This window comes from Eleutherodactylus coqui, chromosome 11 (genome assembly GCF_035609145.1).
Source record: "Eleutherodactylus coqui strain aEleCoq1 chromosome 11, aEleCoq1.hap1, whole genome shotgun sequence".
NCBI classification, from domain to species: Eukaryota; Metazoa; Chordata; class Amphibia; order Anura; family Eleutherodactylidae; genus Eleutherodactylus; species Eleutherodactylus coqui.
In genome coordinates, this window is record NC_089847.1 from 138,121,788 (window position 1) to 138,147,530 (window position 25,743).

Sequence of the window (25,743 nt, forward strand, 5' to 3'; positions counted from 1 at the left end):
AGAAAGATACTGACAGCATGAGTCAGTGGTAAAAAACTTTGGACATTGACAAAAATTTGGACTTTGATATGCTAAAAGACTTTTACAGTTACAAGCCAGCAAGGAAGAAAAGAATAAATGGACTAATATGGGAGCAGCAGAAACAGGACAGCGTGTGGTGAACGGTCAACAGCACTTGCCCACCACAGTTCCTGTATCCCATGATGGCCCAGCTGATGGACGGAAAGACCCACCTAGTAAAGCAGTAATGACGACGACGCTTGAAAGAGGTTGGGCGACTTCTAGGTTCTCTGTAGCTGCTGTATCATTTGTCCAGTTTAGCATGATCTATGCCATGGGTGAGACAGGGCAGAAGTAAATTTGCCACATCACACTTGCCGGGACCACTCTACCCATTTCAGGGATTGCAAATTGACTACGTTCAGCTCCCACTTGTTGGGAAGTATGACTACGTGCTTGTTGTTGTTGATGTCTTTGCAGGTTGGAGGCCGACCCTGTTACCAAGGTAAACAAGTAGGTAACCGCAAAGAAGCTCATGAACGAGGTAAACTGTGAATATGGGGTACCAGAGGTGATTCAGAGTCAGACAGAGGTATAAACTTCGCAGGTGAATGTAACATGTCATGTCTGCTCTGGGTGTATCCCAGGCCTTTTACATACTGTACCACCTTTAGTGTAGTGGAAAGGTGGAGAGACGTAGTGGCACGCTAAAAAGTAAGATATTTAAAAATGACGCCACTTTGGAAAGACTGTCATCCAATAGCCTTATACAGTGTTAGATATGAACCCAGGGGGGATTATACATTATCTCCCTACGAGATTGTTTGGGCTAGCCCCAAGGCTAGGTTGTTACTATCCTCAGTGGTTACAATTACAATCTGATGTGTTGACTAAGTATGTGATTTCCGTTGTTAAAGAACTAACTAAAGCCTATGCACAGGTGTTCTCTTCCAGACTCAGAGGCAGACACTGGGACACATATCTTGCAGCCTGGGGATTGGGTGTGCGTCAAGAAGTTCCTCAGGAAGCACCCTCTTGAGCCCGATTTGATGGCCCCTACCAGGTGCTTCTGACTACTGTCACAGCTGTGAAACTAGCCGAAAGACTTACATGGATCCATGCTTCATACTGTAAGAAAGCTTCAGATCCGGGAGACCAGTCTTAGTTGTGTCAAAGACGTTACTCTGGTTAGGGCTAGTGAGAAAGGAAGGTAGCAACTGGAATCCTTAGTCGGAAGAATATGGGGGTATGGTTACCTTCTAGTATAACTCGTCCAATGCTCAAGTAGCTGCATATTCCTTCGACTATTGTACTGTGGTCCCGTGTCTAGGCGCAAGATCCCACCGCAGGCCAGATTTAGCTCAGTCCAGCTGGTTATATGACTTATATACCCGGGGAATACAATATGTTTGCGCCACTGATAACGTCTGGGGAGAAGACTGCCGTTATTGGGGATTAGTGGGATGGAACGCAGGAACAGACTAGTCCTATAAACCGCGAAGTGCCTTAAATAAGAAAAATAAGAGCGGGAAATCCCTAATTGGTCGTATAACCCTCCTTGAGAATAATAAGGACAGCAGGTATTGGAAGGCTGAACTTAGTATGCTGCTTGGTTTTAATGCGGTTGTTACACTAACCATGGAAGATCCAAGCCCGGGGGACGGGGAGACTTATAGTCTGGGGACATACCGGTACGGGAGGATAGATCCCTTAGGGAAGTTTAAAATAAGGGATATGGTAGATGCAGCCGAATGGAAGCCTTCACTTAGTCCCGTGCCCATAATTAACCCCCTCCGCCGTAAGATAAAGACCTTGACGAACATGATGATCATAGCCGACCCTACCTTTGAGGACACCTTGACAGTAGCGACTGGCTACTCTGACCAGAATCTCTGGTTGGAGTTGATGAGGTACAATGCTAACAGGAGCAACAAGTCTAACTGTTGCGTGTGCGGTAGTGCCCGACCACACTCGGGGATGGTCCCCCTAAATCTCCCTGTAGATGCTGAAGAGTGGTTTATTAGTCTCTTCACGAACATTTCCGCTAATTACACTGTCCGTGAGAAATGGAAGAAGGAATACTCTATAACTACTTAAGTGTTTTGCACCGGAGAGAGTATTACTGACTACCCTGGAAACTACACCTGCCAGGCAAATAGGCAGGGTGGAGGGAGATTTTTGGGGAACTCACCAACGGGTATTGCTCCTCCTACAGTATGATAGGAGGGGAATAGATGCAGAATCAGGTCCAGTCCTTAGGAGACGTTTACTGGCTTTGTGGAGACATGAGGTAGAGGACCCGCCTGGAGGGTAATTGGACAGGGGAGTGTGCCTTAGTAAAGCCCTTATGCTCCTCCACATCCTGTCAGACACCAACGTTTCCCTTGTTTAAAAAAGATGAAGAGCCAGTTCCGATAATGCCAAACACATACGCTACCAAAGAAAAAGGAGAAATGTACTAGTACTGTGCCTGCCCCGATCTCCTAAGATGGATTGTCAGTGGAATTCCCATTTGCCTAGGGATAGTGCAGAAGACCTTAGGTTCCGGCGAGGGCACACCCTGTGGGGTGTTAACTTGTACAGATAGAGGGTATGGATGCCCGGAAATGAGCCCAGGGAATCCATGGCCTCCCTCTGAGGTAAGGTAGGGATCCCCCCCCTCCTAGGAGTAGGGACTTACGGGCAGTGGGAAAACCCTGACGCAAGGGTGAGGCGACTTGGACGTGTTCACCATTAGGACTATCTCCAGGAGGGACATTGGTGTGGGTGAAGATTAGGGAGTCCCACACCGTGCGTGCCTGTGCACACTACTAGTATTGTAACATTATGCTAGAGCGAGAAGAGAGACCCCTGGTGGTAGTTTTGATCTACACGTGTACATTGACGTCTTAGGATAGCCAAGGGGGGTACCTGACAAGTTTTAAAAATTAGAGACCAAGTTAAAACTAGATTCGAGTCCATTTTCCTGATCATTATGGTAAATAAACGTTGACTGGATTAATTATGTTTATTATAATTAGCAGTGGTTTATAAATTATACTAGAGACGCCTTATAGGGACTAGTCGACCAATAGGACCTACCTCGACTATGACTTTTTTAAAAATAGAATGGCCTTAGAGACGACTTTAGCTAAAAAGGGGAGTGTCTGAAAGATGATAGGGGAGACTTGTCATACCTACATCCTAGACGACACGTGACCCGCGGGTAAAGACGCACTTGCCATTAAGAAGCTGACCGCACTAACTAAAAAGAGCTAACTTTTGGGACCAGCACTCGCCATGGATGAGCGGGTGGTAAAGGATCCTGGCACAGACGGGCGTCGCTGTTGTATGTGAACTGATGGTTACCTTTTCTGTTCTAGTCTGCTGTGTTATCCCCTGTGTCAGAGAGACCTGTGAAACTGATGCTGGAAAAGCCGCCCCCACCATGAGTTTGCTGGATGCATCCCCAGAAGGAGTGGACAAGTCCTACACCCCCTTGAAGACCCTAAAACGAACCTTCAACGCGCTCCGGTTATAGGCTCATGCGCAGAAGACTGTGAAAATTAGATAAAGAATTAGAGGATAAACATTTTAAGGGGGGATTGTGATAGACATGATAATTATTTAGTATAAAATGTCTATCGCTATTTGTATATAACCCAAATGTATTTTGCTATTGTAATGACTTTCAGCTCTGAGGAGTTCAAAGGACACACACACAATCTAATGTTAGTTAAGTACATAGAAGTTACACAAGTTGCACAACCAGCTTCTAAGAGTTAAGGGCTATAGTGTCGTGTATATCCTTATATCCTGTGGTTAATACTGAGTGTTTGTCTAGCCCCCTTCCACTCCTCATCCTGAAGCTAGGTAAACAATGAGTCATCACTACACGGAGATGACTTCAGCTAGAGGACGAAGTCCATACCACCTCAACACTTGGAGGGGGTGGGCAGAGAGGTGGGGGATTCTGTATGATCCGACAAATGAGAATCTTATATGTTACTGATGTAATCTGTTGCACGCCCATTGAAGGGCGGTTGTCATGTGTTATAATAAAAGGCTTGAGCCTCTACACATTGTAGAGACTCTCCCAGTTTTAGACCAACATTGGTGTCTGATTCTGGTTCGATGATGTGTGCACACGATACTCAATTTGGAAGCGACAAAATACCCCAAAAGCCTGCTGGAGAAACCATACTCCAGATCAATGTAATGTAGTAGTATATGAGGAGGACGTCGTCTATGTAATGTAGTAGTATAGGAGGAGGAGGACGTTGTCTATGTAATGTAGTATATGAGGAGGAGGACGTTGTCTATGTAATGTAGTAGTATATGAGGAGGACGTCGTCTATGTAATGTAGTAGTATATGAGGAGGAGGACGTCTACATAACGTAGTATATGAGGAGGAGGACGTCTATGTAACGCAGTAGTATATAGGGAGGAGGACGTCGTCTATGTAACGTAGTAATATATGAGGAGGAGGACGTCGTCTATGTAACGTAGTAATATATGAGGAGGAGGACGTCGTCTATGTAATGTAGTAGTATATGAGGAGGAGGACGTCTATGTAATGTAGTAGTATATGAGGAGGAGGGCGTCGTCTATGTAATGTAGTAGTATATAGGGAGGAGGACGTCGTCTATGTAATGTAGTAGTATATGAGGAGGAGGACGTCGTCTATGTAATGTAGTAGTATATGAGGAGGAGGTCGTCTCTATGTAGCGTAGTAGTATATGAGGAGGATATCGTCTCTATAATGTAGTAGTATATGAGGAGGAGGACGTCGTCTATGTAATGTAGTAGTATATCAGGAGGACGTTGTCTATGTAATGTAGTAGTATATGAGGAGGAGGACGTCGTCTATGTAATGTAGTAGTATATGAGGAGAAGGACGTCGTCTATGTAATGTAGTAGTATATGAGGAGAAGGACGTCGTCTATGTAATGTAGTAGTATATGAGGAGAAGGACGTCGTCTATGTAATGTAGTAGTATATGAGGAGGAGGATGTCATCTATGTAATGTAGTAGTATATGAGGAGGAGGACATCTATGTAATGTAGTAGTATATGAGGAGGACGTCGTCTATGTAATGTAGTAGTATATGAGGAGGAGGACGTCGTCTATGTAATGTAGTAGTATATGAGGAGGAGGACGTCTATGTAATGTAGTAGTATATGAGGAGGAGGACGTCGTCTATGTAATGTAGTGGTATATGAGGAGGAGGACGTCGTCTATGTAATGTAGTAGTATATGAGGAGGAGGACGTCGTCTATGTAATGTAGTAGTATATAGGGAGGAGGACGTCGTCTATGTAATGTAGTAGTATATGAGGAGGAGGACGTCGTCTATGTAATGTAGTAGTATATGAGGAGGAGGACGTCGTCTATGTAATGTAGTAGTATATGAGGAGGAGGACGTCTATGTAACGCAGTAGTATATAGGGAGGAGGACGTCGTCTATGTAATGTAGTTGTATATGAGGAGGAGGACGTCGTCTATGTAATGTAGTAGTATATAGAGAGGAGGACGTCGTCTATGTAGCGTAGTAGTATATGAGGAGGAGGACGTCGTCTATGTAACGTAGTAGTATATGAGGAGGAGGACGTCTATGTAATGTAGTAGTATATGAGGGGGAGGACGTCGTCTATGTAATGTAGTAGTATATGAGGAGGAGGACGTCTATGTAATGTAGCAGTATATGAGGAGGAGGACGTGGTCTATGTAATGTAGCAGTATATGAGGAGGAGGACGTCGTCTATGTAATGTAGTAGTATATGAGGAGGAGGACGTCGTCTATGTAATGTAGTAGTATATGAGGAGGAGGACGTCGTCTATGTAATGTAGTAGTATATGAGGAGGAGGACGTCGTCTATGTAATGTAGTAGTATATAGGGGGGAGGACGTCGTCTATGTAATGGAGTAGTATATGAGGAGGAGGACGTCGTCTATGTAATGTAGTAGTATGTGAGGAGCACGTCGTCTATGTAATGTAGTAGTATATGAGGAGGAGGACGTCGTCTATGTAATGTAGTAGTATATGAGGAGGACGACGTTGTCTATGTAATGTAGTAGTATATGAGGAGGACGACGTCGTCTATGTAATGTAGCAGTATATGAGGAGGAGGACGTCGTCTATGTAATGTAGTAGTATATGAGGAGGAGGACGTCGTCTATGTAATGTAGTAGTATATGAGGAGGAGGACGTCGTCTATGTAATGTAGTAGTATATGAGGGAGAGGACGTCGTCTATGTAATGTAGTAGTATATGAGGAGGAGGACGTCTATGTAATGTAGCAGTATATGAGGAGGAGGACGTCGTCTATGTAATGTAGTAGTATATGAGGAGGAGGACGTCGTCTATGTAATGTAGTAGTATATGAGGAGGAGGACGTCGTCTATGTAATGTAGTAGTATATGAGGAGGAGGACGTCGTCTATGTAATGTAGTAGTATATAGGGGGGAGGACGTCGTCTATGTAATGTAGTAGTATATGAGGAGGAGGACGTCGTCTATGTAATGTAGTAGTATATGAGGAGCACGTCGTCTATGTAATGTAGTAGTATATGAGGAGGAGGACGTCGTCTATGTAATGTAGTAGTATATGAGGAGGACGACGTTGTCTATGTAATGTAGTAGTATATGAGGAGGAGGACGTCGTCTATGTAATGTAGTAGTATATGAGGAGGACGACGTTGTCTATGTAATGTAGTAGTATATGAGGAGGACGACGTCGTCTATGTAATGTAGTAGTATATGAGGAGGACGTCGTCTATGTAATGTAGTAGTATATAGGGAGGAGGACATCTATGTAATGCTGTGGTATATGAGGAGGAGGACGTCTATGTAATGTAGTAGTATATGAGGAGGAGGACGTCTATGTAATGTAGTAGTATATGAGGAGGAGGACGTCTATGTAATGTAGTAGTATATGAGGAGGAGGACGTCGTCTATGTAACGTAGTAGTATATGAGGAGGAGGACGTCTATGTAACGCAGTAGTATATGAGGAGGAGGACGTCTATGTAACGTAGTAGTAATATGAGGAGGAGGACGTCGTCTATGTAACGTAGTAGTATATGAGGAGGAGGACGTCTATGTAACGTAGTAGTATATGAGGAGGAGGACGTCTATGTAACGTAGTAGTATATGAGGAGGAGGACGTCTATGTAACGTAGTAGTATATGAGGAGGAGGACGTCGTCTATGTAACGTAGTAGTATATGAGGAGGAGGACGTCTATGTAACGTAGTAGTATATGAGGAGGAGGACGTCTATGTAATGTAGTAGTATATGAGGAGGAGGACGTCGTCTATGTAATGTAGTAGTATATGCGGAGGAGGACGTCTATGTAATGTAGTAGTATATGCGGAGGAGGACGTCTATGTAATGTAGTAGTATATAGGGAGGAGGACGTCGTCTATGTAACGTAGTAATATATGAGGAGGAGGACGTCTATGTAACGTAGTAGTATATGAGGAGGAGGACGTCGTCTATGTAACTTAGTAGTATATAGGGAGGAGGACGTCGTCTATGTAACGTAGTAATATATGAGGAGGAGGACGTCTATGTAATGTAGTAGTATATGAGGAGGACGACGTCTATGTAACATAGTAGTATATGAGGAGGAGGACGTCGTCTATGTAACTTAGTAGTATATGAGGAGGAGGACGTCTATGTAACGTAGTAGTATATGAGGAGGAGGACGTCTATGTAACGTAGTAGTATATGAGGAGGTGGACGTCGTCTATGTAATGTAGTAGTATATGAGGAGGAGGTCGTCTCTATGTAGCGTAGTAGTATATGAGGAGGAGATCGTCTCTATAATGTAGTAGTATATGAGGAGGAGGACGTCGTCTATGTAACGTAGTAGTATATGAGGAGGAGGACGTCGTCTATGTAACGTAGTAGTATATGAGGAGGAGGACGTCGTCTATGTAACGTAGTAGTACATGAGGAGGAGGACGTCGTCTATGTAATGTAGTAGTATATGAGGAGGAGGACGTCGTCTATGTAAAGTAGTAGTATATGAGGAGGAGGACGTCGTCTATGTAACGTAGTAGTATATGAGGAGGAGGACGTCGTCTATGTAACGTAGTAGTATATGCGGAGGAGGACGTCTATGTAATGTAGTAGTATATAGGGAGGAGGACGTCGTCTATGTAACGTAGTAATATATGAGGAGGAGGACGTCTATGTAACGTAGTAGTATATGAGGAGGAGGACGTCGTCTATGTAACTTAGTAGTATATGAGGAGGAGGACGTCTATGTAATGTAGTAGTATATGAGGAGGAGGACGTCTATGTAATGCTGTAGTATATCAGGAGGACGTCGTCTATGTAATGTAGTAGTATATGAGGAGGACGTCGTCTATGTAATGTAGTAGTATATGAGGAGGAGGACGTCTATGTAACGTAGTAGTATATGAGGAGGAGGATGTCGTCTATGTAATGTAGTAGTATATGAGGAGGTGGACGTCGTCTATGTAATGTAGTAGTATATGAGGAGGAGGACGTCGTCTATGTAGCGTAGTAGTATATGAGGAGGAGGTCGTCTCTATAATGTAGTAGTATATGAGGAGGAGGACGTCGTCTATGTAATGTAGTAGTATATGAGGAGGAGGACGTCTATGTAATGTAGTAGTATATGAGGAGGAGGACGTCGTCTATGTAATGTAGTAGTATATAGGGAGGAGGACGTCATCTATGTAATGTAGTAGTATATCAGGAGGACGTCGTCTATGTAATGCTGTAGTATATCAGGAGGACGTCTATGTAATGCTGTAGTATATCAGGAGGACGTCGTCTATGTAACGTAGTAGTATATGAGGAGGACGTCGTCTATGTAACGTAGTAGTATATGAGGAGGACGTCGTCTATGTAATGCTGTAGTATATCAGGAGGACGTCGTCTATGTAATGTAGTAGTATATAGGGAGGAGGACGTCGTCTATGTAACGTAGTAGTATATAGGGAGGAGGACGTCGTCTATGTAACGTAGTAGTATATGAGGAGGAGGACGTCGTCTATGTAATGTAGTAGTATATGAGGAGGAGGACATCTATGTAACGTAGTAGTATATGAGGAGGAGGACGTCGTCTATGTAATGTAGTAGTATATCAGGAGGACGTTGTCTATGTAATGTAGTAGTATATGAGGAGGAGGACGTCGTCTATGTAATGTAGTAGTATATGAGGAGGTGGACGTCGTCTATGTAATGTAGTAGTATATGAGGAGGAGGACGTTGTCTATGTAATGCTGTAGTATATGAGGAGGAGGTCGTCTCTATAATGTAGTAGTATATGAGGAGGAGGACGTCGTCTATGTAATGTAGTAGTATATGAGGAGGACGTCTATGTAATGTAGTAGTATATCAGGAGGACGTTGTCTATGTAATGTAGTAGTATATGAGGAGGAGGACGTCGTCTATGTAATGTAGTAGTATATGAGGAGGTGGACGTCGTCTATGTAATGTAGTAGTATATGAGGAGGAGGACGTTGTCTATGTAATGCTGTAGTATATGAGGAGGAGGTCGTCTCTATAATGTAGTAGTATATGAGGAGGAGGACGACGTCTATGTAATGTAGTAGTATATAGGGAGGAGGACGTCGTCTATGTAATGTAGTAGTATATGAGGAGGAGGACGTCGTCTATGTAATGTAGTAATATATGAGGAGGAGGACGTCGTCTATGTAATGTAGTAGTATATAGGGAGGAGGACGTCATCTATGTAATGTAGTAGTATATGAGGAGGACGTCGTCTATGTAATGCTGTAGTATATCAGGAGGACGTCTATGTAATGTAGTAGTATATGAGGAGGAGGACGTTGTCTATGTAATGTAGTAGTATATCAGGAGGACGTCGTCTATGTAACGTAGTAGTATATGAGGAGGAGGACGTCGTCTATGTAACGTAGTAGTATATAGGGAGGAGGACGTCGTCTATGTAACGTAGTAGTATATGAGGAGGAGGACGTCTATGTAATGTAGTAGTATATGAGAAGGAGGACGTCGTCTATGTAATGTAGTAGTATATGAGAAGGAGGACGTTGTCTATGTAACGTAGTAGTATATGAGGAGGACGTCGTCTATGTAATGTAGTAGTATGAGGTGGAGGACGTCGTCTATGTAATGCTGTAGTATATAGGGAGGAGGACGTCTATGTAACGTAGTAGTATATAGGGAGGAGGACGTCTATGTAATGTAGTAGTATATGAGGAGGACGTCGTCTATGTAATGTAGTAGTATATGAGGAGGAGGACGTCTATGTAATGTAGTAGTATATGAGGAGGACGTCTATGTAACGTAGTAGTATATAGGGAGGAGGACGTCTATGTAATGTAGTAGTATATGAGGAGGACGTCGTCTATGTAATGTAGTAGTATATGAGGAGGACGTCTATGTAATGCTGTAGTATATGAATCCGAGGATGTAGTTATTTTATTTTATTCTCTTTTAGAATTGTTTGTCGATTCTGAAAGACGTAAATCGGATCCCAGCCCGGTGATGGCTCCACTGAAGATCTCGCTGGTCCAAGACATGTTGTGAGTTTTATGAATGAGCTATGATGTGAGGAGTATATGTGGAGATGATAGCGGGGGAGTCCCAGGAAGTCTGTGGTTTAGTAATTTGGGGCCGTGCCTGCAGGTACATATGTGGGGTCAGTGGTTTTGGGGGATGCTGGAAGAGGCTCCTTCATGCTGTATGTCATAGACTCTCCTGTCGTTTCTGCTCTCAGGCACATTCAGAACATTGGGGAGATTAAGACGGATGTGGGGAAGGCTCGGGCCTGGGTCAGACTGTCCATGGAGAAGAAACTTCTATCTAGACACTTGAAACAACTTCTACTGGATCACGAATTAACCAAGTAAGTTCCCCAGTGTCCACGATCATACCCTAGAATCCCTTCCATCATCCTCCATTGTATGGAGAGTAACGCCGCGGGTCGCTGAGTCTTGGGAGCTGTTCAGTTTTTGTGGTTGTATTCACAAGATATTTTGTTTTTCACTAGAAAATTATACAAGCGCTATGCCTTCCTGCGGTGTGACGACGAGAAGGAGCAGTTCCTGTACCATCTGCTCTCCTTCAACGCTGTGGATTATTTTTGTTTTACCAATGTCTTCACAACAATAAGTGAGTATAAGACTTAGTAGAAATAACCTAGATAAACCACGAAGTCACTGTGTACATACATTATCCTGACCCGGACTTACATCCTGTGTTATACTCCAGAGCTGCACTCACTATTCTGCTGGTGGAGTCACTGTGTACATACATTACTTATCCTGTACTGCTCCTGAGTTACATCCTGTATTATACTTCAGAGCTGCACTCACTATTCTGCTGGTGGAGTCACTGTGTACATACATTACTTATCCTGTACTGCTCCTGAGTTACACGCTGTATTATACTCCAGAGCTGCACTCACTATTCTGCTGGTGGAGTCACTGTGTACATACATTACTTATCCTGTACTGATCCTGAGTTATATCCTGTGTTATACTCCAGAGCTGCACTCACTATTCTGCTGGTGGAGTCACTGTGTACATACATTACTTATCCTGTACTGCTCCTGAGTTACATCTTGTATTATACCCCAGAGCTGCACTCACTATTCTGCTGGTGGAGTCACTGTGTACATACATTACTTATCCTGTACTGACCCTGAGTTACATCCTGTATTATACTCCAGAGCTGTACTCACTATTCTGCTGGTGGTCACTGTGTACATACATTACCTATCCTGTACTGCTCCTGAGTTACATCCTTTATTATACCCCAGAGCTGCGCTCACTATTCTGCTGGTGGAGTCACTGTGTACATACATTACTTATCCTGTACTGATCCTGAGTTACATCCTGTATTATACCCCAGAGCTGCATTCACTATATTGCTCGTAGAGTCACTGTGTACATACATTACTTATCCTGTACTGCTCCTGAGTTACATCCTGTATTATACTCTAGAGCTGCACTCACTATTCTGCTGGTGGAGTCACTGTGTACATACTTTACTTATCCTGTACTGATCCTGAGTTACATCCTGTATTATACTCCAGAGCTGCACTCACTATTCTGCTGGTGGAGTCACTGTGTACATACATTACTTATCCTGTACTGATCCTGAGTTACATCCTGTATTATACTCCAGAGCTGCACTCACTATTCTGCTGGTGGAGTCACTGTGTACATACATTACTTATCCTGTACTGATCCTGAGTTACATCCTGTATTATACTCCAGAGCTGTACTCACTATTCTGCTGGTGGAGTCACTGTGTACATACATTACTTATCCTGTACTGCTCCTGAGTTACATCTTGTATTATACTCCAGAGCTGCACTCACTATTCTGCTGGTGGAGTCACTGTGTACATACATTACTTATACTGTACTGATCCTGAGTTACATCCTATATTATACTCCAGAGCTGCACTCACTATTCTGCTGGTGGAGTCACTGTGTACATACATTACTTATCCTGTACTGATCCTGAGTTACATCCTGTATTATACTCCAGAGCTGCACTCACTATTCTGCTGGTGGAGTCACTGTGTACATACATTACTTATCCTGTACTGCTCCTGAGTTACATCTTGTATTATACTCCAGAGCTGCACTCACTATTCTGCTGGTGGTCACTGTGTACATACATTACTTATCCTGTACTGATCCTGAGTTACATCCTGTATTATACTCCAGAGCTGCACTCACTATTCTGCTGCTGGTGGAGTCACTGTGTACATACATTACTTATCCTGTACTGCTCCTGAGTTACATCCTGTATTATACTCCAGAGCTGCACTCACTATTCTGCTGGTGGAGTCACTGTGTACATACATTACTTATCCTGTATTATACTCCAGAGCTGTATTCCTTATTCTGCTGGTTGTTATTGGAAACAACAAGCGTGAGGACAAACACCCCTGTAACAATTTAGCTGAGGTCCTATCATACAGTAACTAAGATGTATGCAGTCACTAGGCGAGCAGAGAATGTTGGGAGATTCCAGCTCTGAAGCCTGAGAATAGTAAATGCAGGTCTATAATAGAACACACTCTGCAGATGCTATCTATACGGAGACTGTATGACACATCTTGTATCTCCTCAGTGATCCCGTACCACATCCTCATAGTGCCCAGTAAGAAGCTGGGAGGCTCCATGTTTACTGCCAACCCGTGGATCTGTATCTCGGGAGAGATGGGCGAGACGGGTGTTCTGCAGGTGCCCAGGAATATCTTGGAGATGACCTACGAGGTGCGTTGGATCTCTGCGACTCCTAATACTGAGCATCCATATAGCCATGGGCGCTGTGGGCTCCGCTCAGTACATTCACGAAACCCATTCAATCATGAGATGTCGGTGCCCCATTTAACCCTTTCATGCCCCAGGACATATATTTACATCATGGGCTTGTATGGAGCAGGTTGGCACCTAATCCTCTTCCATACACAGCGGGTGACGCCTGGCTGCAAGAGCTGCGAACAGCATCAATGCTGAGCGTGGGTGTTAACCCTTTAAGTGCCCTGGTTGGTATTTAAAGGTTCTGAAAGACCCCCTCCGCAATGAGGTGGCAAGGTGCTGTTCTGTTGCCATGCCAGCCTGGGGACTTCTGAAGCCCCCTGGGACTACCATGTCTGATAGCCTGTGACGTGGCTCGCTAATTGCCCTATAATGTAATATTCTGATGCTATTATTAGAAAAAAGGTAATAAAAGTAACACATTATTTATTCTGCGCGGTGAATGTTATCGGGTAGGAAACCCACGGCGCCGCCCGTCTGCGAGGAGAACGTTCATCAAGAAGTGATCCCAAAGCCAAAATGGTAAGAGTAGAAACTACGGGACGTCCCGCAAAACAATGACCCCCGCACAACTACGGCCACCGGAAAATGGCGTCACGGCGGCAGAAAATAATTGGATTTTTAACAGTAGTAGAGCAAAAAAACCTCTCTGACTTTGGTCTGGTAGTAATCGCAGCGCCCCGCAGACTAACGTCCTCTTGTCATTTTTGCCGCAGTGTGTCACCATAAAAACAAGACACCTGATCAAAGATGGCGGCACCGCTCTTTTTATCCTATTTCCCTCCACTTTTGCCGTTTTCAGTACATTATATTGTGCATTAGAGATCACCGCCCCTCAAAGCTGCATTGATGGCTTCTTAGAGTGAGGGAGAAGGAAAAGAGCCTGCGTCATGAAGGGGTTAAATGCTTGGCTCTGGATTCATCCTCCCGTCTTTGTGTCACAGCGACTCCTTCCTCAGATCTGCATGATGTAATCTGCTTTTCCTGTCTCTGTCTTCACAGTGCCAGAATCTCGGCAAGCTGACGACCGTGCAGATCGGACACGACAACTCCGGGCTGTACGCCAAGTGGCTGGTGGAGTACGTCATGGCCCGGAACGAGATCACCGGCCACACGTACAAGTGAGAACCCCACGGTTACTCTTCTGCAGCGATAGGGAGACACTGCAGGCAGCACTGCACCAAGGCAGCCTACACCAGACTCCCCTGCAGGGGGCTCTGCAGCCCAGCAGGTTACGGGGGTTATGGGGGGAGCTTGTTGCTTTAGATACATTGTAGATCCTTGCTAGAATGTTGAGTAAGTTTATAAATAAGTAACTGTTACATTGTTTCTTGTACTCCAGTCACATCCAGAGCTGCAGTCACTATGCTGTCAGTAGCCTCAGTGTCGTGATGTGTAGCAGAGGTTATATAACGCCGAGTGCTTTGATGCACGGACGATGGGAGATGTATTTTAGCTCATTGTCTAGAGCTTGATATAGATACTCTATCTCCCACAATGCAATACATCGGTGCATGTTTTGCATACACAATAAACCGCAGCAGCAATGAGATGTGAAGCCCTGCAGCCTGAGCTATGCAGGAAACCAGCAGAATTTTGAATGCTGCTCTGGATGTGACTGGAGTATAATTCAGGATCTATGTAGAGATCAGTACATGATAAATAGATCGCCCCTTTTCCATGACACTGCTGCCTCAGGTAGGGGGCGGCGGCGGGCTGCCACCCAGCTGGTATTTATTTTTTTACCAGCCATATTAATGAGCAGTAAAAAATAACTGCTAGCCGTGATCTGCCGGGGAGCGACCCAACAAGCATTGAACTCGCTCCGTCCGTGGCTCCCTCCCGGCAACTGCTGTTGTAATAAGTCTGTGATCCCTGTCTTCTTCTCATCACCACCCGACATCCATGCTCCTGCATGCAAACACCAGGAGGGAGAGGTCAGGGGTCACAAACATTACAGCAGCAGCATGGGCCGCCACGGAAGGGAGCTGTGGATGGAGTGAGTTCAATGCTTGTCGAGTTGCGGTTCGAGGTCCACTATGGGGGACACTGTTACTACTGGGACCACTAACGGGGCCACCGTTACCACTGGGATCTCTAACGAGGCTACTGATACCTCTGGGGCCACTAACGGGGGGACGCTGTGGCCACTAACGGGGGGACGCTGTGGCCACTAACGGGGGGACGCTGTGGCCACTAACGGGGGGACGCTGTGGCCACTAACGGGGGGACGCTGTGGCCACTAACGGGGGGACGCTGTTAGTGCTGTGGCCACACTTATTCTGTCACTTCAGACAAGTCTCAATGGTTCAGATATGTGTTGGGTATCTTGTGTTTTGGTGCTTTCAATGCCTGTAACATGTGTGTGGGGTATTTTTCGAAGGGGGGGAGGCACCCTTGGTGACAAGTATTGGGAACTGATGGCAGCGCAGGGTGCAGCCTGGTTGCAGTTTGGTTACACCAGTGATATTTGTGCATTTTCGCTCCCAGGTTCCCATGTGGCCGATGGTTGGGGAAGGGGATGGATGATGGGAGTCTGGAGAAGGTTCTGGTTGGAGATCTTCTCACGTCCACACCAGACACTGAGGAGAGACCCTGCCGGACGCCTCCGCTGCAGCACTCGCCAGGCATGATCCGGAGACTTGTGGCCATATCCCCAAACAGCAGAGCCAGTAAGTGGCAAGCAGGCCTAGAGCGCCTCCTGCTGGTGACATGAGTCTGCGTGTCGCTTCCCCAGTTTTCTTCATCCTGCGACATTATCTTCCTCACAGAACTGAACACCGGGCAGATTCAGGAGGCCATCGGAGAGGCTGTGAACGGCATCGTCAAGCACTTCCACAAGCCAGAGAAAGAGGTAACCTGCCGTTCCCACCCTGCGCCCCCTTCTCTTCCCTTCCTTTCTTGGATATCTTCCACTTGGCATCTTCAGCTTTAACACCTTCAGGACCATAGAGACTTTTTGTTTTTTTCCTTCGCCTTCCAAAAGCCATAAATTTCTCATTTTTCTCTTGCTGTCTGCGGGCGTGTTGTTTGTGGGCGGAGCTGTGGCCATAATGGGGCCATGTAATAAACTGCATATTGGGCAAATACTTTAAAGAATTCTTAATTGGAAAGAAATGAAAGAAGAGATTTGATTCCATGTTGGTGGGTTAAGTCTTTACGGCATTAACAGGGTAGTAAAATGCCATTTGAGCTTTGCTCTGTGGGTACAACTACGGCGATGCCACATTTATAGAGTTTGTTAATGTTTTTAAAAGGTGTAACATGTTTAAATTTCTCATTTTTTGTTACACTTTCTCTTCGTTCTCACCGGGGACTTGAACTTGCGATCGTTTGATTACTTGCATCATGTACTGCAGTACCTCAGTATTACAGTGTTTACAGTGGGCGCTCATGACGTGTTTGTGTTGCAGAGGGGCAGCCTGACGCTGCTGCTGTGTGGAGAGTGCGGCTTGGTGTCGGCATTGGAGCAGGTTTTCCAGCACGGATTCCGGTCCCCGCGACTGTTCAAAAGCATCTTCATCTGGGACTTTTTAGGTAAGGAGGCCGACGGCCTCGCAGGGCAGAGGAGATGTAAATGCTTCTGTGCGACATTGTAGGTTTTTGTCGTGTTCTCTGTAGAAAAAGCACAAGCGCACTACGACGCACTGGACCAGAGCGACACGGCGCTGGGCGAGGACTGCCAGAAGAGGGTCCGTATCTTCAGCCGCTTCATCACTGCCATAAACTGCACCCCCAGAAACATTGGCAAAGATGGCAAGTTCCAGATGTTCGTGTGTTTAGGAGCCCGGTGAGTGCGCGGCCGTAGATTGGTCTTACGGTATGTTCACACATACAGACCCGCACCACAATCTGCAGCATGTTTTGTCCCGTAGATTTTGGCATGGATCTGCATTAACCCCTTAGTAACATTTTTTTCTCTCTCCATCAGCAAAGCTTGTGAGGATTTGTTTTTTGCCCGACAAGCTGTATTTTTCATTGGTACCTTTTTGGGGTACATATGGCTTCTTTTATCACTTTTATTGCATTTTTTGGGAAGCGGAATGAACAAAAAAAGCATTTTGGTTCAGTTTCTATTATTTTGTAACTATTTTTATATTTCCCTGTGGGTGACTTTCTACCTACCATGCTCCTGATTCCTCTGATAATACATTGCAGTACTTCTGTATTGCAGTGTATTATCGCTTAGAATAGCGATCACAGGACCCGGATGCCGTTGACTGGCATCCAATTACCATGGCAACCCATCGGCCTTCCACAATCCCATGACAAAGTGTTAATGATGTCCCAGAAAGAGCGCCCTCCCTCTGTGAACCCTTGACATGCCGTGGTCAGCATTGATCGCAGCGCGAACGGCACGAGCTTCGCTTTTGAGCCCTAACCATCCATGGCGCGGAAATGTACGTCCATTCGTGTGAACTATTTTTGGGCGGGGGTTGCTTTTGCTTTCATGGTGCAGTAGAGATCACGCTGGCTTCATTGTATAGGTCAGCACCGCCATGAAGAGAGAGTTGTTTTTTTTGTTTGTTTTACTAAAAAAACTAAATTTGACATTAAAATAAATAAAATAATTAAAATTAACGCTTTTTGAGTCCCATAACGTCCTTATTTTTCCGTTGAGGGCTCACGTGTTGCGAGATGAGCTGTGTTTTATATTGCCACCATTTCTGGGTAAATGCAATGTTTTGAAGACTTCTTCTATTTCTATAGGCGACGGCCGTGACAAAGTAGCAGTTCTGGCATTGTGTATTTTTCCTTTTGTTTTTACAGCATTCAAAATGTGAAATGGGTATTGAGATCCTTCGATCGGTCGGGCTTGATGTGGCGATGCCAATTATTTATTTAGTTTTTTTTTTTTTTAGATTTGTCTTTTGGGGGAATTTTTTATTTTTTTTTTGAAAAGAGGTTTTTGAGTTTTTTTCTTTTCTTTAGAGGACTTGAAATTTGATTGTTTGATCACTTCTACAATATACTGCAATACTGAAGTATTGTAGTGTATTGTATTTTATCCTTTAAATGTTAAGTCCAGATGCAGATAGGCCTTCATAGGGTTAAATACTTGGCAGTCTTAGGAGCCTTCACTAGGCCTAGGACTACTGTGGCAACCATCAGCACCCCACGATCACATCCCAGGTGAGTCAGAGGGGATCGCCTCTAACGGTTTATATGCCACGGTGAGGATTGACAGTGCAGGTAAGCTGAGATTGCAGCTGTTTGTGGCGGCTGTTTGACCCAGCTGGCATCCACCAGGTATGCAGTTGGCTTCACTACCAGGCCCACCTCCTATCCAACCCGCACCTTTGTGAGGTACATGAATGTCACAGAGGAGGAAGCAGTTCTATATTTCTCCTGACGTCCTCCAGCTCGTACGGACTATGTAACACTCCGTCATGACGCTACATGTTATTCCTAAGTCGTGTGCTTATTGACCCTCTTTCTAATCTTTTCCGCAGGGATCATCACTTGCACCATTGGATCGCCCTCCTGGCCGACTGCCCCATCATAGCACAGATGTACGAGGACACAGCGTTAATAAAGGACCACACCCTCGTCAACTCGCTAATCCGCGTCCTGCAGACGCTGCAAGAGTTCAACATAACCCTGGAGAGCTCCCTCATCAAAGGGATCAATATCTGACCCTCCTCCCGAAGCAGCATAGCCAAACCCAAGAGATCTATTCGTACTGTGCACGGAGCGGCGGCGCCCCCTGGACTGGCGCCGTGTAATATATTACAGAGTATCTTTATTTATGTAAATGCTTTATGACTCGTTACATCCTTTCATACCAGAGAGGTGGCGGCTTATTGTCAAGCTGTCCTATTTACTCACCGTGGAGCCGTTTTCCGAGCCATTGCGATGTCGCAGGATCCCGTGGAGGGCCGTCGTTCCTCCGTCTGTTACATTATTCGGATACACGGCGCCTCCTCCTTTATTTGCTGTTACAAGAAAGAAAAAAGTCTATATTTTTAAACCTTCTCGTGCCGAGCGCAGTGTTAGGGAGTCATGTGGGGGTTTCCTCGTCAGTATTACCTTGTGATTAGCGGAATGTTGAGAGCGTGTTTATATATTGCGACACAAATGCACAGAGCGAGGGTTTTTTTTTTATTAATATGCTTTATTTTATTTATTTAACTCTTCATGTTCTCCAAACTGCATCGCTTAATGAACCCCGCGCCTCCCCCGGCACAGAGGGCGCATGAAGACGGAGGGCATTCTCTCTTGGATCACCCACTTGCCGGAGATTCGCTCCTTGTCCACCCCGATCACCGCTGACATTTCCTTTATCATGTATTTTCGTCTGAGATGAGTTTCATTTTGCTGCTTCATGTTTCTCCAACATGCAATAAACAGGCGGTGGTCCAGCCACTCATCGTCTTTGCCCTCTCCTCGCCGCCCGCCATCCGGTTTGGGTGCAGGAGGCATTTTGCACAGATCAGGTTAGAAAAAAATAAATAAATCCTTTACACAATTGGCGTCTTTGGCTTCTGGGTTTTTTTTAATTTCTTTGTGGGGAGGATTTTAAAAGGGGTGTCGCATTATAAAGTTATACCCTATTGGGGATCCAACTGCTGTGCCCCCATCCATCCCAAGAATGGGGGTCCTAAAGGTGCCCACAGGAACTGTGCGGAGGTCACACATGCACGCTGCCGCTCCACTTATATCAGACCTTGCTGAGCGTTTGTAATTAGCAATTTCTGATGCTGCCATTGGTGTGAATGGAATGGTGACATGCATGCACAACCTTTACACCATTCCTGTGGGCACCCTCCGGACCCCTTTCTCCAAATGAGAGTCCCAAGAGTTGGACCCCCAATAGGGGATAACTTTTTATAAGTTGGCGCAACCCCTTTATGGAAAATTCTTTGGATAAAATGAACAGGTAATTGAGGGCAAACGGATGAAGTTTGTCGACGACACAATGATAAGAGGGATGCCTAACACTGGAGAAGAGAGAGTATTCAAAAAGATCTAGAAAAGCTTGCACAGTGGTCGGCGACTAACAGAATGGTATTTAACAAGGAGAAATGCAAAGTCCTACATCTGGGCAAGAAAAATGAAGAAAGTGAATACAGAATGGGAGGAATTGGGCTAAGCAGCGGCACATGTGAGAAAGACTTGGGTATACTAATGGATCATAGACTGAACATGAGTCAACAATGTGATGCAGCAGCCAAAAAGGCAAACACAATTCTGGGATGTATTAAGAGAAGCATAGAGTCTAGATCACGTGAGGTCATTACCCCCTCTACTCTTCCTTAGTCAGACCTCATCTGGATTACTGGGTCCAGTTCTGGGCACCCCACTTTAAAAAAGACATAGACAAACTGGAGCAAGTTCAGAGAAGAGTTACCAAGATAATAATAATAATCTTTATTTGTATAGCGCCAACTTATTCCGCAGCGCTTTAGATGGTGAGCGGTCTGCAAATCATGTCCTATGAGGAACAGTTAAAGGATCTGGGAATGTTTAGCAGAAGAGAAGGCTGAGAGGAGACTTAATAGCAGTCTACAAATATCTGAAGGGCTGTCACAGTGCAGAGGGATCAGCCCTATTCTCATCTGTACAAGGAAAGACTAGAAGCAATGGGATGAAACAGAAAGGAAGGAGACACAGATTAGATATTAGACAGTGAGGGGGATCAATGAGTGGAACAGGTTGCCACGGGAGGTGGGGAGTTCTCCTTCAATGGAAGTCTTCAAAGGCCGGACAGACATCTGTCTGGTATGATTTAGTGAATCCTGCAGTGAGCAGGGGGTTGGACCCGATGACCCCGGATGACCTGGGAGGTCCCTTCCAACTCTACAATTCTATAATTATATGAATTTGGGGAGTTGAAAGAGAAATGGCTGCATAAGACTTGATGCCCGATTTAACTTTAAAGCCTTTTTAACGAGGACATCCATAGTCCTCCATAAACTGGTCCCCCCATTACAAGAACATTCACAGTCCTTTCATAATAGTCATGATTTACCCACTAACAGTCGTGGTGCCCACTCTCCAGATTGGCACGGCGCTACCCAGATGGGTATTGTTTGGGGAAGGATAGGCTGTACTTTGTGTCTCTGACTAGTTTTTCATTTCCTCCTTTTAATGATTCCAGATTGTGGGGCAATTTTGAATTCAAGAAAAGCTCCTGAGTTTCATGATGAAGCCTCCGGCCGGGCAGACTGCAGTGCGGCTGTACTGGTTATATTTTTACTGTGGAGCACCTGTACCAAAAGGGGGTGTGGTCAGGGGCGGGACTATGTGCATTTATAACGCCATATGGTTTTACCTCTGTCATTTCAGTGGCCCCACTAGTAATAGTGCATCACATATGCCCCTGATTGACCCTGAACTCAAGGACTCGGATGCCGAATAGTGCCTGTCACTGATACCCACATCTTCTTTTGTATGCTCCCATACTGTCTGTCATAGATGCTCCTAAAGGTCCACAACCTCAGATTCCCCCACAGTGCCAGTATCAGATGCCCTATGGTACCAGCCCCCATGCTCCCTACAAGCCTGCTGACCTGTTCCGACTTGCTCATTACTGACCCTCCGGATGCTGCGCTGAAGCGATTAGCTGACTCCTCCCACCGATCCTAATAGACATATATGCAAAGTGCATACAGATCCAAAGGGAGGAGTCAGCTGATCGCTTCAGTGCGGCGCCCGAACAGGTCAGCCGACTTGTAGGGACTCTGCCCGGTCCGAGGTCCCACACGCTGCCTAATTACTTTTATTGGCTAGTAATATGACCGGTAAAAAATAATTACTGGTATTGTCCTCTAGGCAGAATTACCAGCTGTGGCCCCCCGCTTGGGAATCACTGGGTTATATGTTGGGTGCCTCAATCTGGAGATATATGCGGCGTTTAGAACGTGGCTCACGACCGCCAGCCTAGGAGAGAACATTTTACGCTGTAGTTATTTCTGTGCCCCAAAGATTGGGGTAAAGCTGTGTGATACTGCAACAGAGCAGCATGGGTTTGTACTACAAGTGGCCACCAGAGGGCGCAGTTTACAGATCTTCTCCACATCTCCCACAATATCCCCAGATAAGGGTATCACGGCCCCTCCAGAGCGTGGATGATATGTGACAAGGCTTCCTGCTTCATTATATATGCTGTATACCGGCCGCACCATTTGAGACTATATTTCAATGTAATTTTGGGTGGTCGTTTCGAAGCAACAGTGATTAGTGGAGAGAGATGTATATAAATCTGAGTGTGCGCTCACACGGGTGACGGTGATATCGGTCCGAGAAGCTCAGACTAATATCACACTTTCATGCATCACACATCATGCGATTATCACGCCATGTTTCAATACGAAAAATCGCATCGCCTTTACATGAAACTCGCATTTACATGTGAGTGTGATGTCATTTGATTTTGTCCCGTAGGAAAGATTGGGCGATTCCTAACGGGGTCCTGTCATTAGAGAAAAAACATTCACTACTTCCCTATTTCTCCCCAGGCTAGCTTCTTACCGCATCTTACGGTGTCACGGTCATGTGATTCCTGACTCCACCTAGGTGATCGCGTGATGGTGACATCAACACAGGCACGGTAGTAGCTGCTGTCAGTTTATCCAGTACTTTCTACCAAACTGCACAATGGCTCCTCCCACAGTAGTGATGTCACTGCAGGTCCTTCAGCCCACCGGATCTCTGTGGTGGCAGTAGGTCAGTGTCTTCTGTCAGGACCGCTGAGTTGTGTCTGAGATAAGAACACCTTAGTTGTATTCTCATTTTGTTATTTTTGTTCTCCCCTTGTCAAGAGCCCTAACTGTGTTGTTCTTCTGTCGGTCAGAATCTGTGTTTTATATATGTTGTAGGACCTTCAATGATGTCACCAGCTGGCGGAGCATGAGAAGCACTTACATACTAACTGACAAGTGGTCGTTAGTAGTTTGATTTGTTTGTTTTTTTTTCTAATGACAAGACCCCTCTAAAACTGAATTGCCGAAAAACAGGAGATGCTTCGATTTTTCGATCTTGGGCTATTAGTACGATCGAAAAATTGCTCATGTAAATTAACCCATTAAAATAATTTAAGAATAACCTAGGGTTAATATACACTGACTGTCAAAACCAATCCCTTCCTAGAAGTACATATACACGTTGTCAGTAATATCCTTTCTCTAGAAGTTGTCGGATGTAATGAAACTTTCTCTTTGAGACTGAAGCGTTGATACAAATAAGTGATTATAAGAGCAAAAGGATCATTTATTGTGGAGAACTGACCCTTGAAGGGAGGCTCTAGGACCCTGTTGTACAGCCTCTAGCTTGGATACAAGATGTGATACAGGCAGGCATGGAGGCTCTAGGACCCTGTTGGGCCACCTCTAGCTTGGATACAAGATGTGATACGTGCAGGCATGGAGGCTCTAGTACCCTGTTGTACCGCCTCTAGCTTGGATACAAGATGTGATACGGACATGGAGGCTCTAGTACCCTGTTGTACTGCCTATAGCTTGGATATAAGATGTGATACGGGTGGGCATGCAAGCTCTAGTACCCATGTGGGGCCGCCTTTAGGTTGAATACAAGATATGATAAGGGCGGGCATGGAGGCTCTAGCGTGGGTGCAAGATGTGATACGGACAGGCATGGAAGCTTTAGTACCCTTTTGGACCACCTCTAGCTTAAAACAAGATGTGATATAGGTGGGCAGCCTTCAACTTCGATACAAGATGTGATACGGACAGGCATGGAGGCTTTAGTACCCTTTTGGACCACCTCTAGCTTAAAACAAGATGTGATATAGGTGGGCAGCCTTCAACTTCGATACAAGATGTGATATGGGCAGGCATGGAGGCTCTAGAACCCTGTTGGGCCGCTTCTAGCTAGGATACAAAATATGATACTGGCGGCGTTGTTACAAGAGCTACAGGCGGGCATGGAGACTCCAGAACCCTGTTGGGCCGCCTCTAGCTTAAACACAAGATGTGATACGGGCACATATGAAGGCTCTATTACCCTGTTGGGCTGCCTCTAGTTTGGATACAAGATGTAATGCAGGTGGACATGGAGGCTCTAGTACCCTGTTGGGCCACCTTTAGCTTAGATACAAGATGTGACACAGCATAGAATCATAGAATGGTACAGTTGGAAAGGACCTCCCGGGTCATCGGGTCCAACCCCCTGCTCAGTGCAGGATCACTAAATCATCCCAGACAGATATTTGTCCAGCCTTTGCTTGAACACTTCCATTGAAGAAGAACTCCCCACCTACTGTGACAGCCTGTTCCACTCATTGATCCCCCTTACTGTCTAATATCTGATCTGTGTCTCCTCCCTTTCAGTTTCATCCCATTGCTTCTAGCCTTTCCTTGTGCAGATGAGAATAGCGCTGATCCCTCTGCACTGTGACAGCCCTTCAGATATTTGTAGACCGCTATTAAGGCTCCTCTCAGCCTTCTCTTCTGCAAGCTAAACATTCCCAGATCCTCTAACTGTTCCTCCTAGGACATGATTTGCAGACCGCTCACCATCTTTCAGTAATCGTCTAAACAACAATTACAGTCTTGCAGTAATGGCAGAGGTATTGCTTTGCAATCAACAGATAATGTTGCTCCACAGTTCAGTTCAGTACAACACAAATTAATCTTCAACGCTCACTCTATATTTGCATTTAGAGGTTACTCAGTAGAATTCCCACAGTCCTAGTTATCTGATGGGGCTTTGCTAGAAGATTACACAGTAGATGAATGAAGTTGATTTAAGATGGGCCTCTTTCACTGCAGAGGAGGGAGTAGCAGTAATGGCGGTGATCACGGTGGTTCCGCTGCTCCGCCTCACCAACCGCGGCAACGGCTGACAGTAAAAATAATACAAATTAAATGTTGTAATTTGGGTACTACCCATGAAGTTGAATAGGTAAGAAGGTAAATTTGTTAAGTTCATGAAGCCACTCCGTATACAGGCCGAGACCTGTGCCAGACAAAATAATAATAGAAATGGGAAAATGAAATAAAGTAGGAATTTGTCCTTTCCCCTGGAGGGTAGTGTGATACCTCAGTGCAGATATTATGGTGGTGAGAAGGGACTTCAGGAGGCAGGAGGTAAACTTTGAATCAGTGAAACAATCTATCATCATCAGTAACTTCATATATTTAGCATTACTTCGTTACTTGAGGTAGATATGCACATCTATTCACATGCAGGCATTAAGTACATGGACTTCATCTGTACACTACTGCCCTATAATAAGTTAGAAGCACAGGAGTCCTCTTCCATCCTCTATGCTTTGCCCTCCTGTTTCTCTTTCTTTCTATTCTATTTCTTTAGGCATGAATATTCTTCACTCTTTAATTACTACTTCTCAAGCTGTTCCTTCCTTCCTTCATAAACTGGTACTCCCCTTGATTCTTTCTTATATACAATGCTCCTTTTTGTACTCACACTTTCTCAGCGCACTGTCCCTCCTGGTTTTGCTTTCTCAAACTCCAACCATTCTCCTATTCCTTTCAGACTC

At 45.1% G+C, this 25,743-nt stretch overlaps 1 protein-coding gene across 3 annotated transcripts in view; it reads left to right on the forward strand.

The window, feature by feature from the left end:
* Window positions 1-19,753, forward strand: part of DENND5A (DENN domain containing 5A) — a 74,746-nt gene extending 54,993 nt beyond the window's left edge. For 2 of the 3 annotated variants that reach the window (XM_066583653.1, XM_066583654.1), the window contains 10 exons: window positions 10,440-10,524; window positions 10,719-10,847; window positions 10,992-11,113; window positions 13,090-13,235; window positions 14,283-14,401; window positions 15,771-15,952; window positions 16,052-16,134; window positions 16,694-16,817; window positions 16,902-17,070; window positions 18,734-19,753. In XM_066583653.1, the coding sequence (XP_066439750.1) occupies window positions 10,440-10,524; window positions 10,719-10,847; window positions 10,992-11,113; window positions 13,090-13,235; window positions 14,283-14,401; window positions 15,771-15,952; window positions 16,052-16,134; window positions 16,694-16,817; window positions 16,902-17,070; window positions 18,734-18,917 (1,343 nt within the window). In that variant the 3' untranslated portion in view covers window positions 18,918-19,753. Of the gene's footprint in view, window positions 1-10,439; window positions 10,525-10,718; window positions 10,848-10,991; window positions 11,114-13,089; window positions 13,236-14,282; window positions 14,402-15,770; window positions 15,953-16,051; window positions 16,135-16,693; window positions 16,818-16,901; window positions 17,071-18,733 lie in introns of those variants that run through there. The other variant, XM_066583655.1, reaches the window with a different exon arrangement.
* Window positions 19,754-25,743: the final 5,990 nt, after the last annotated feature.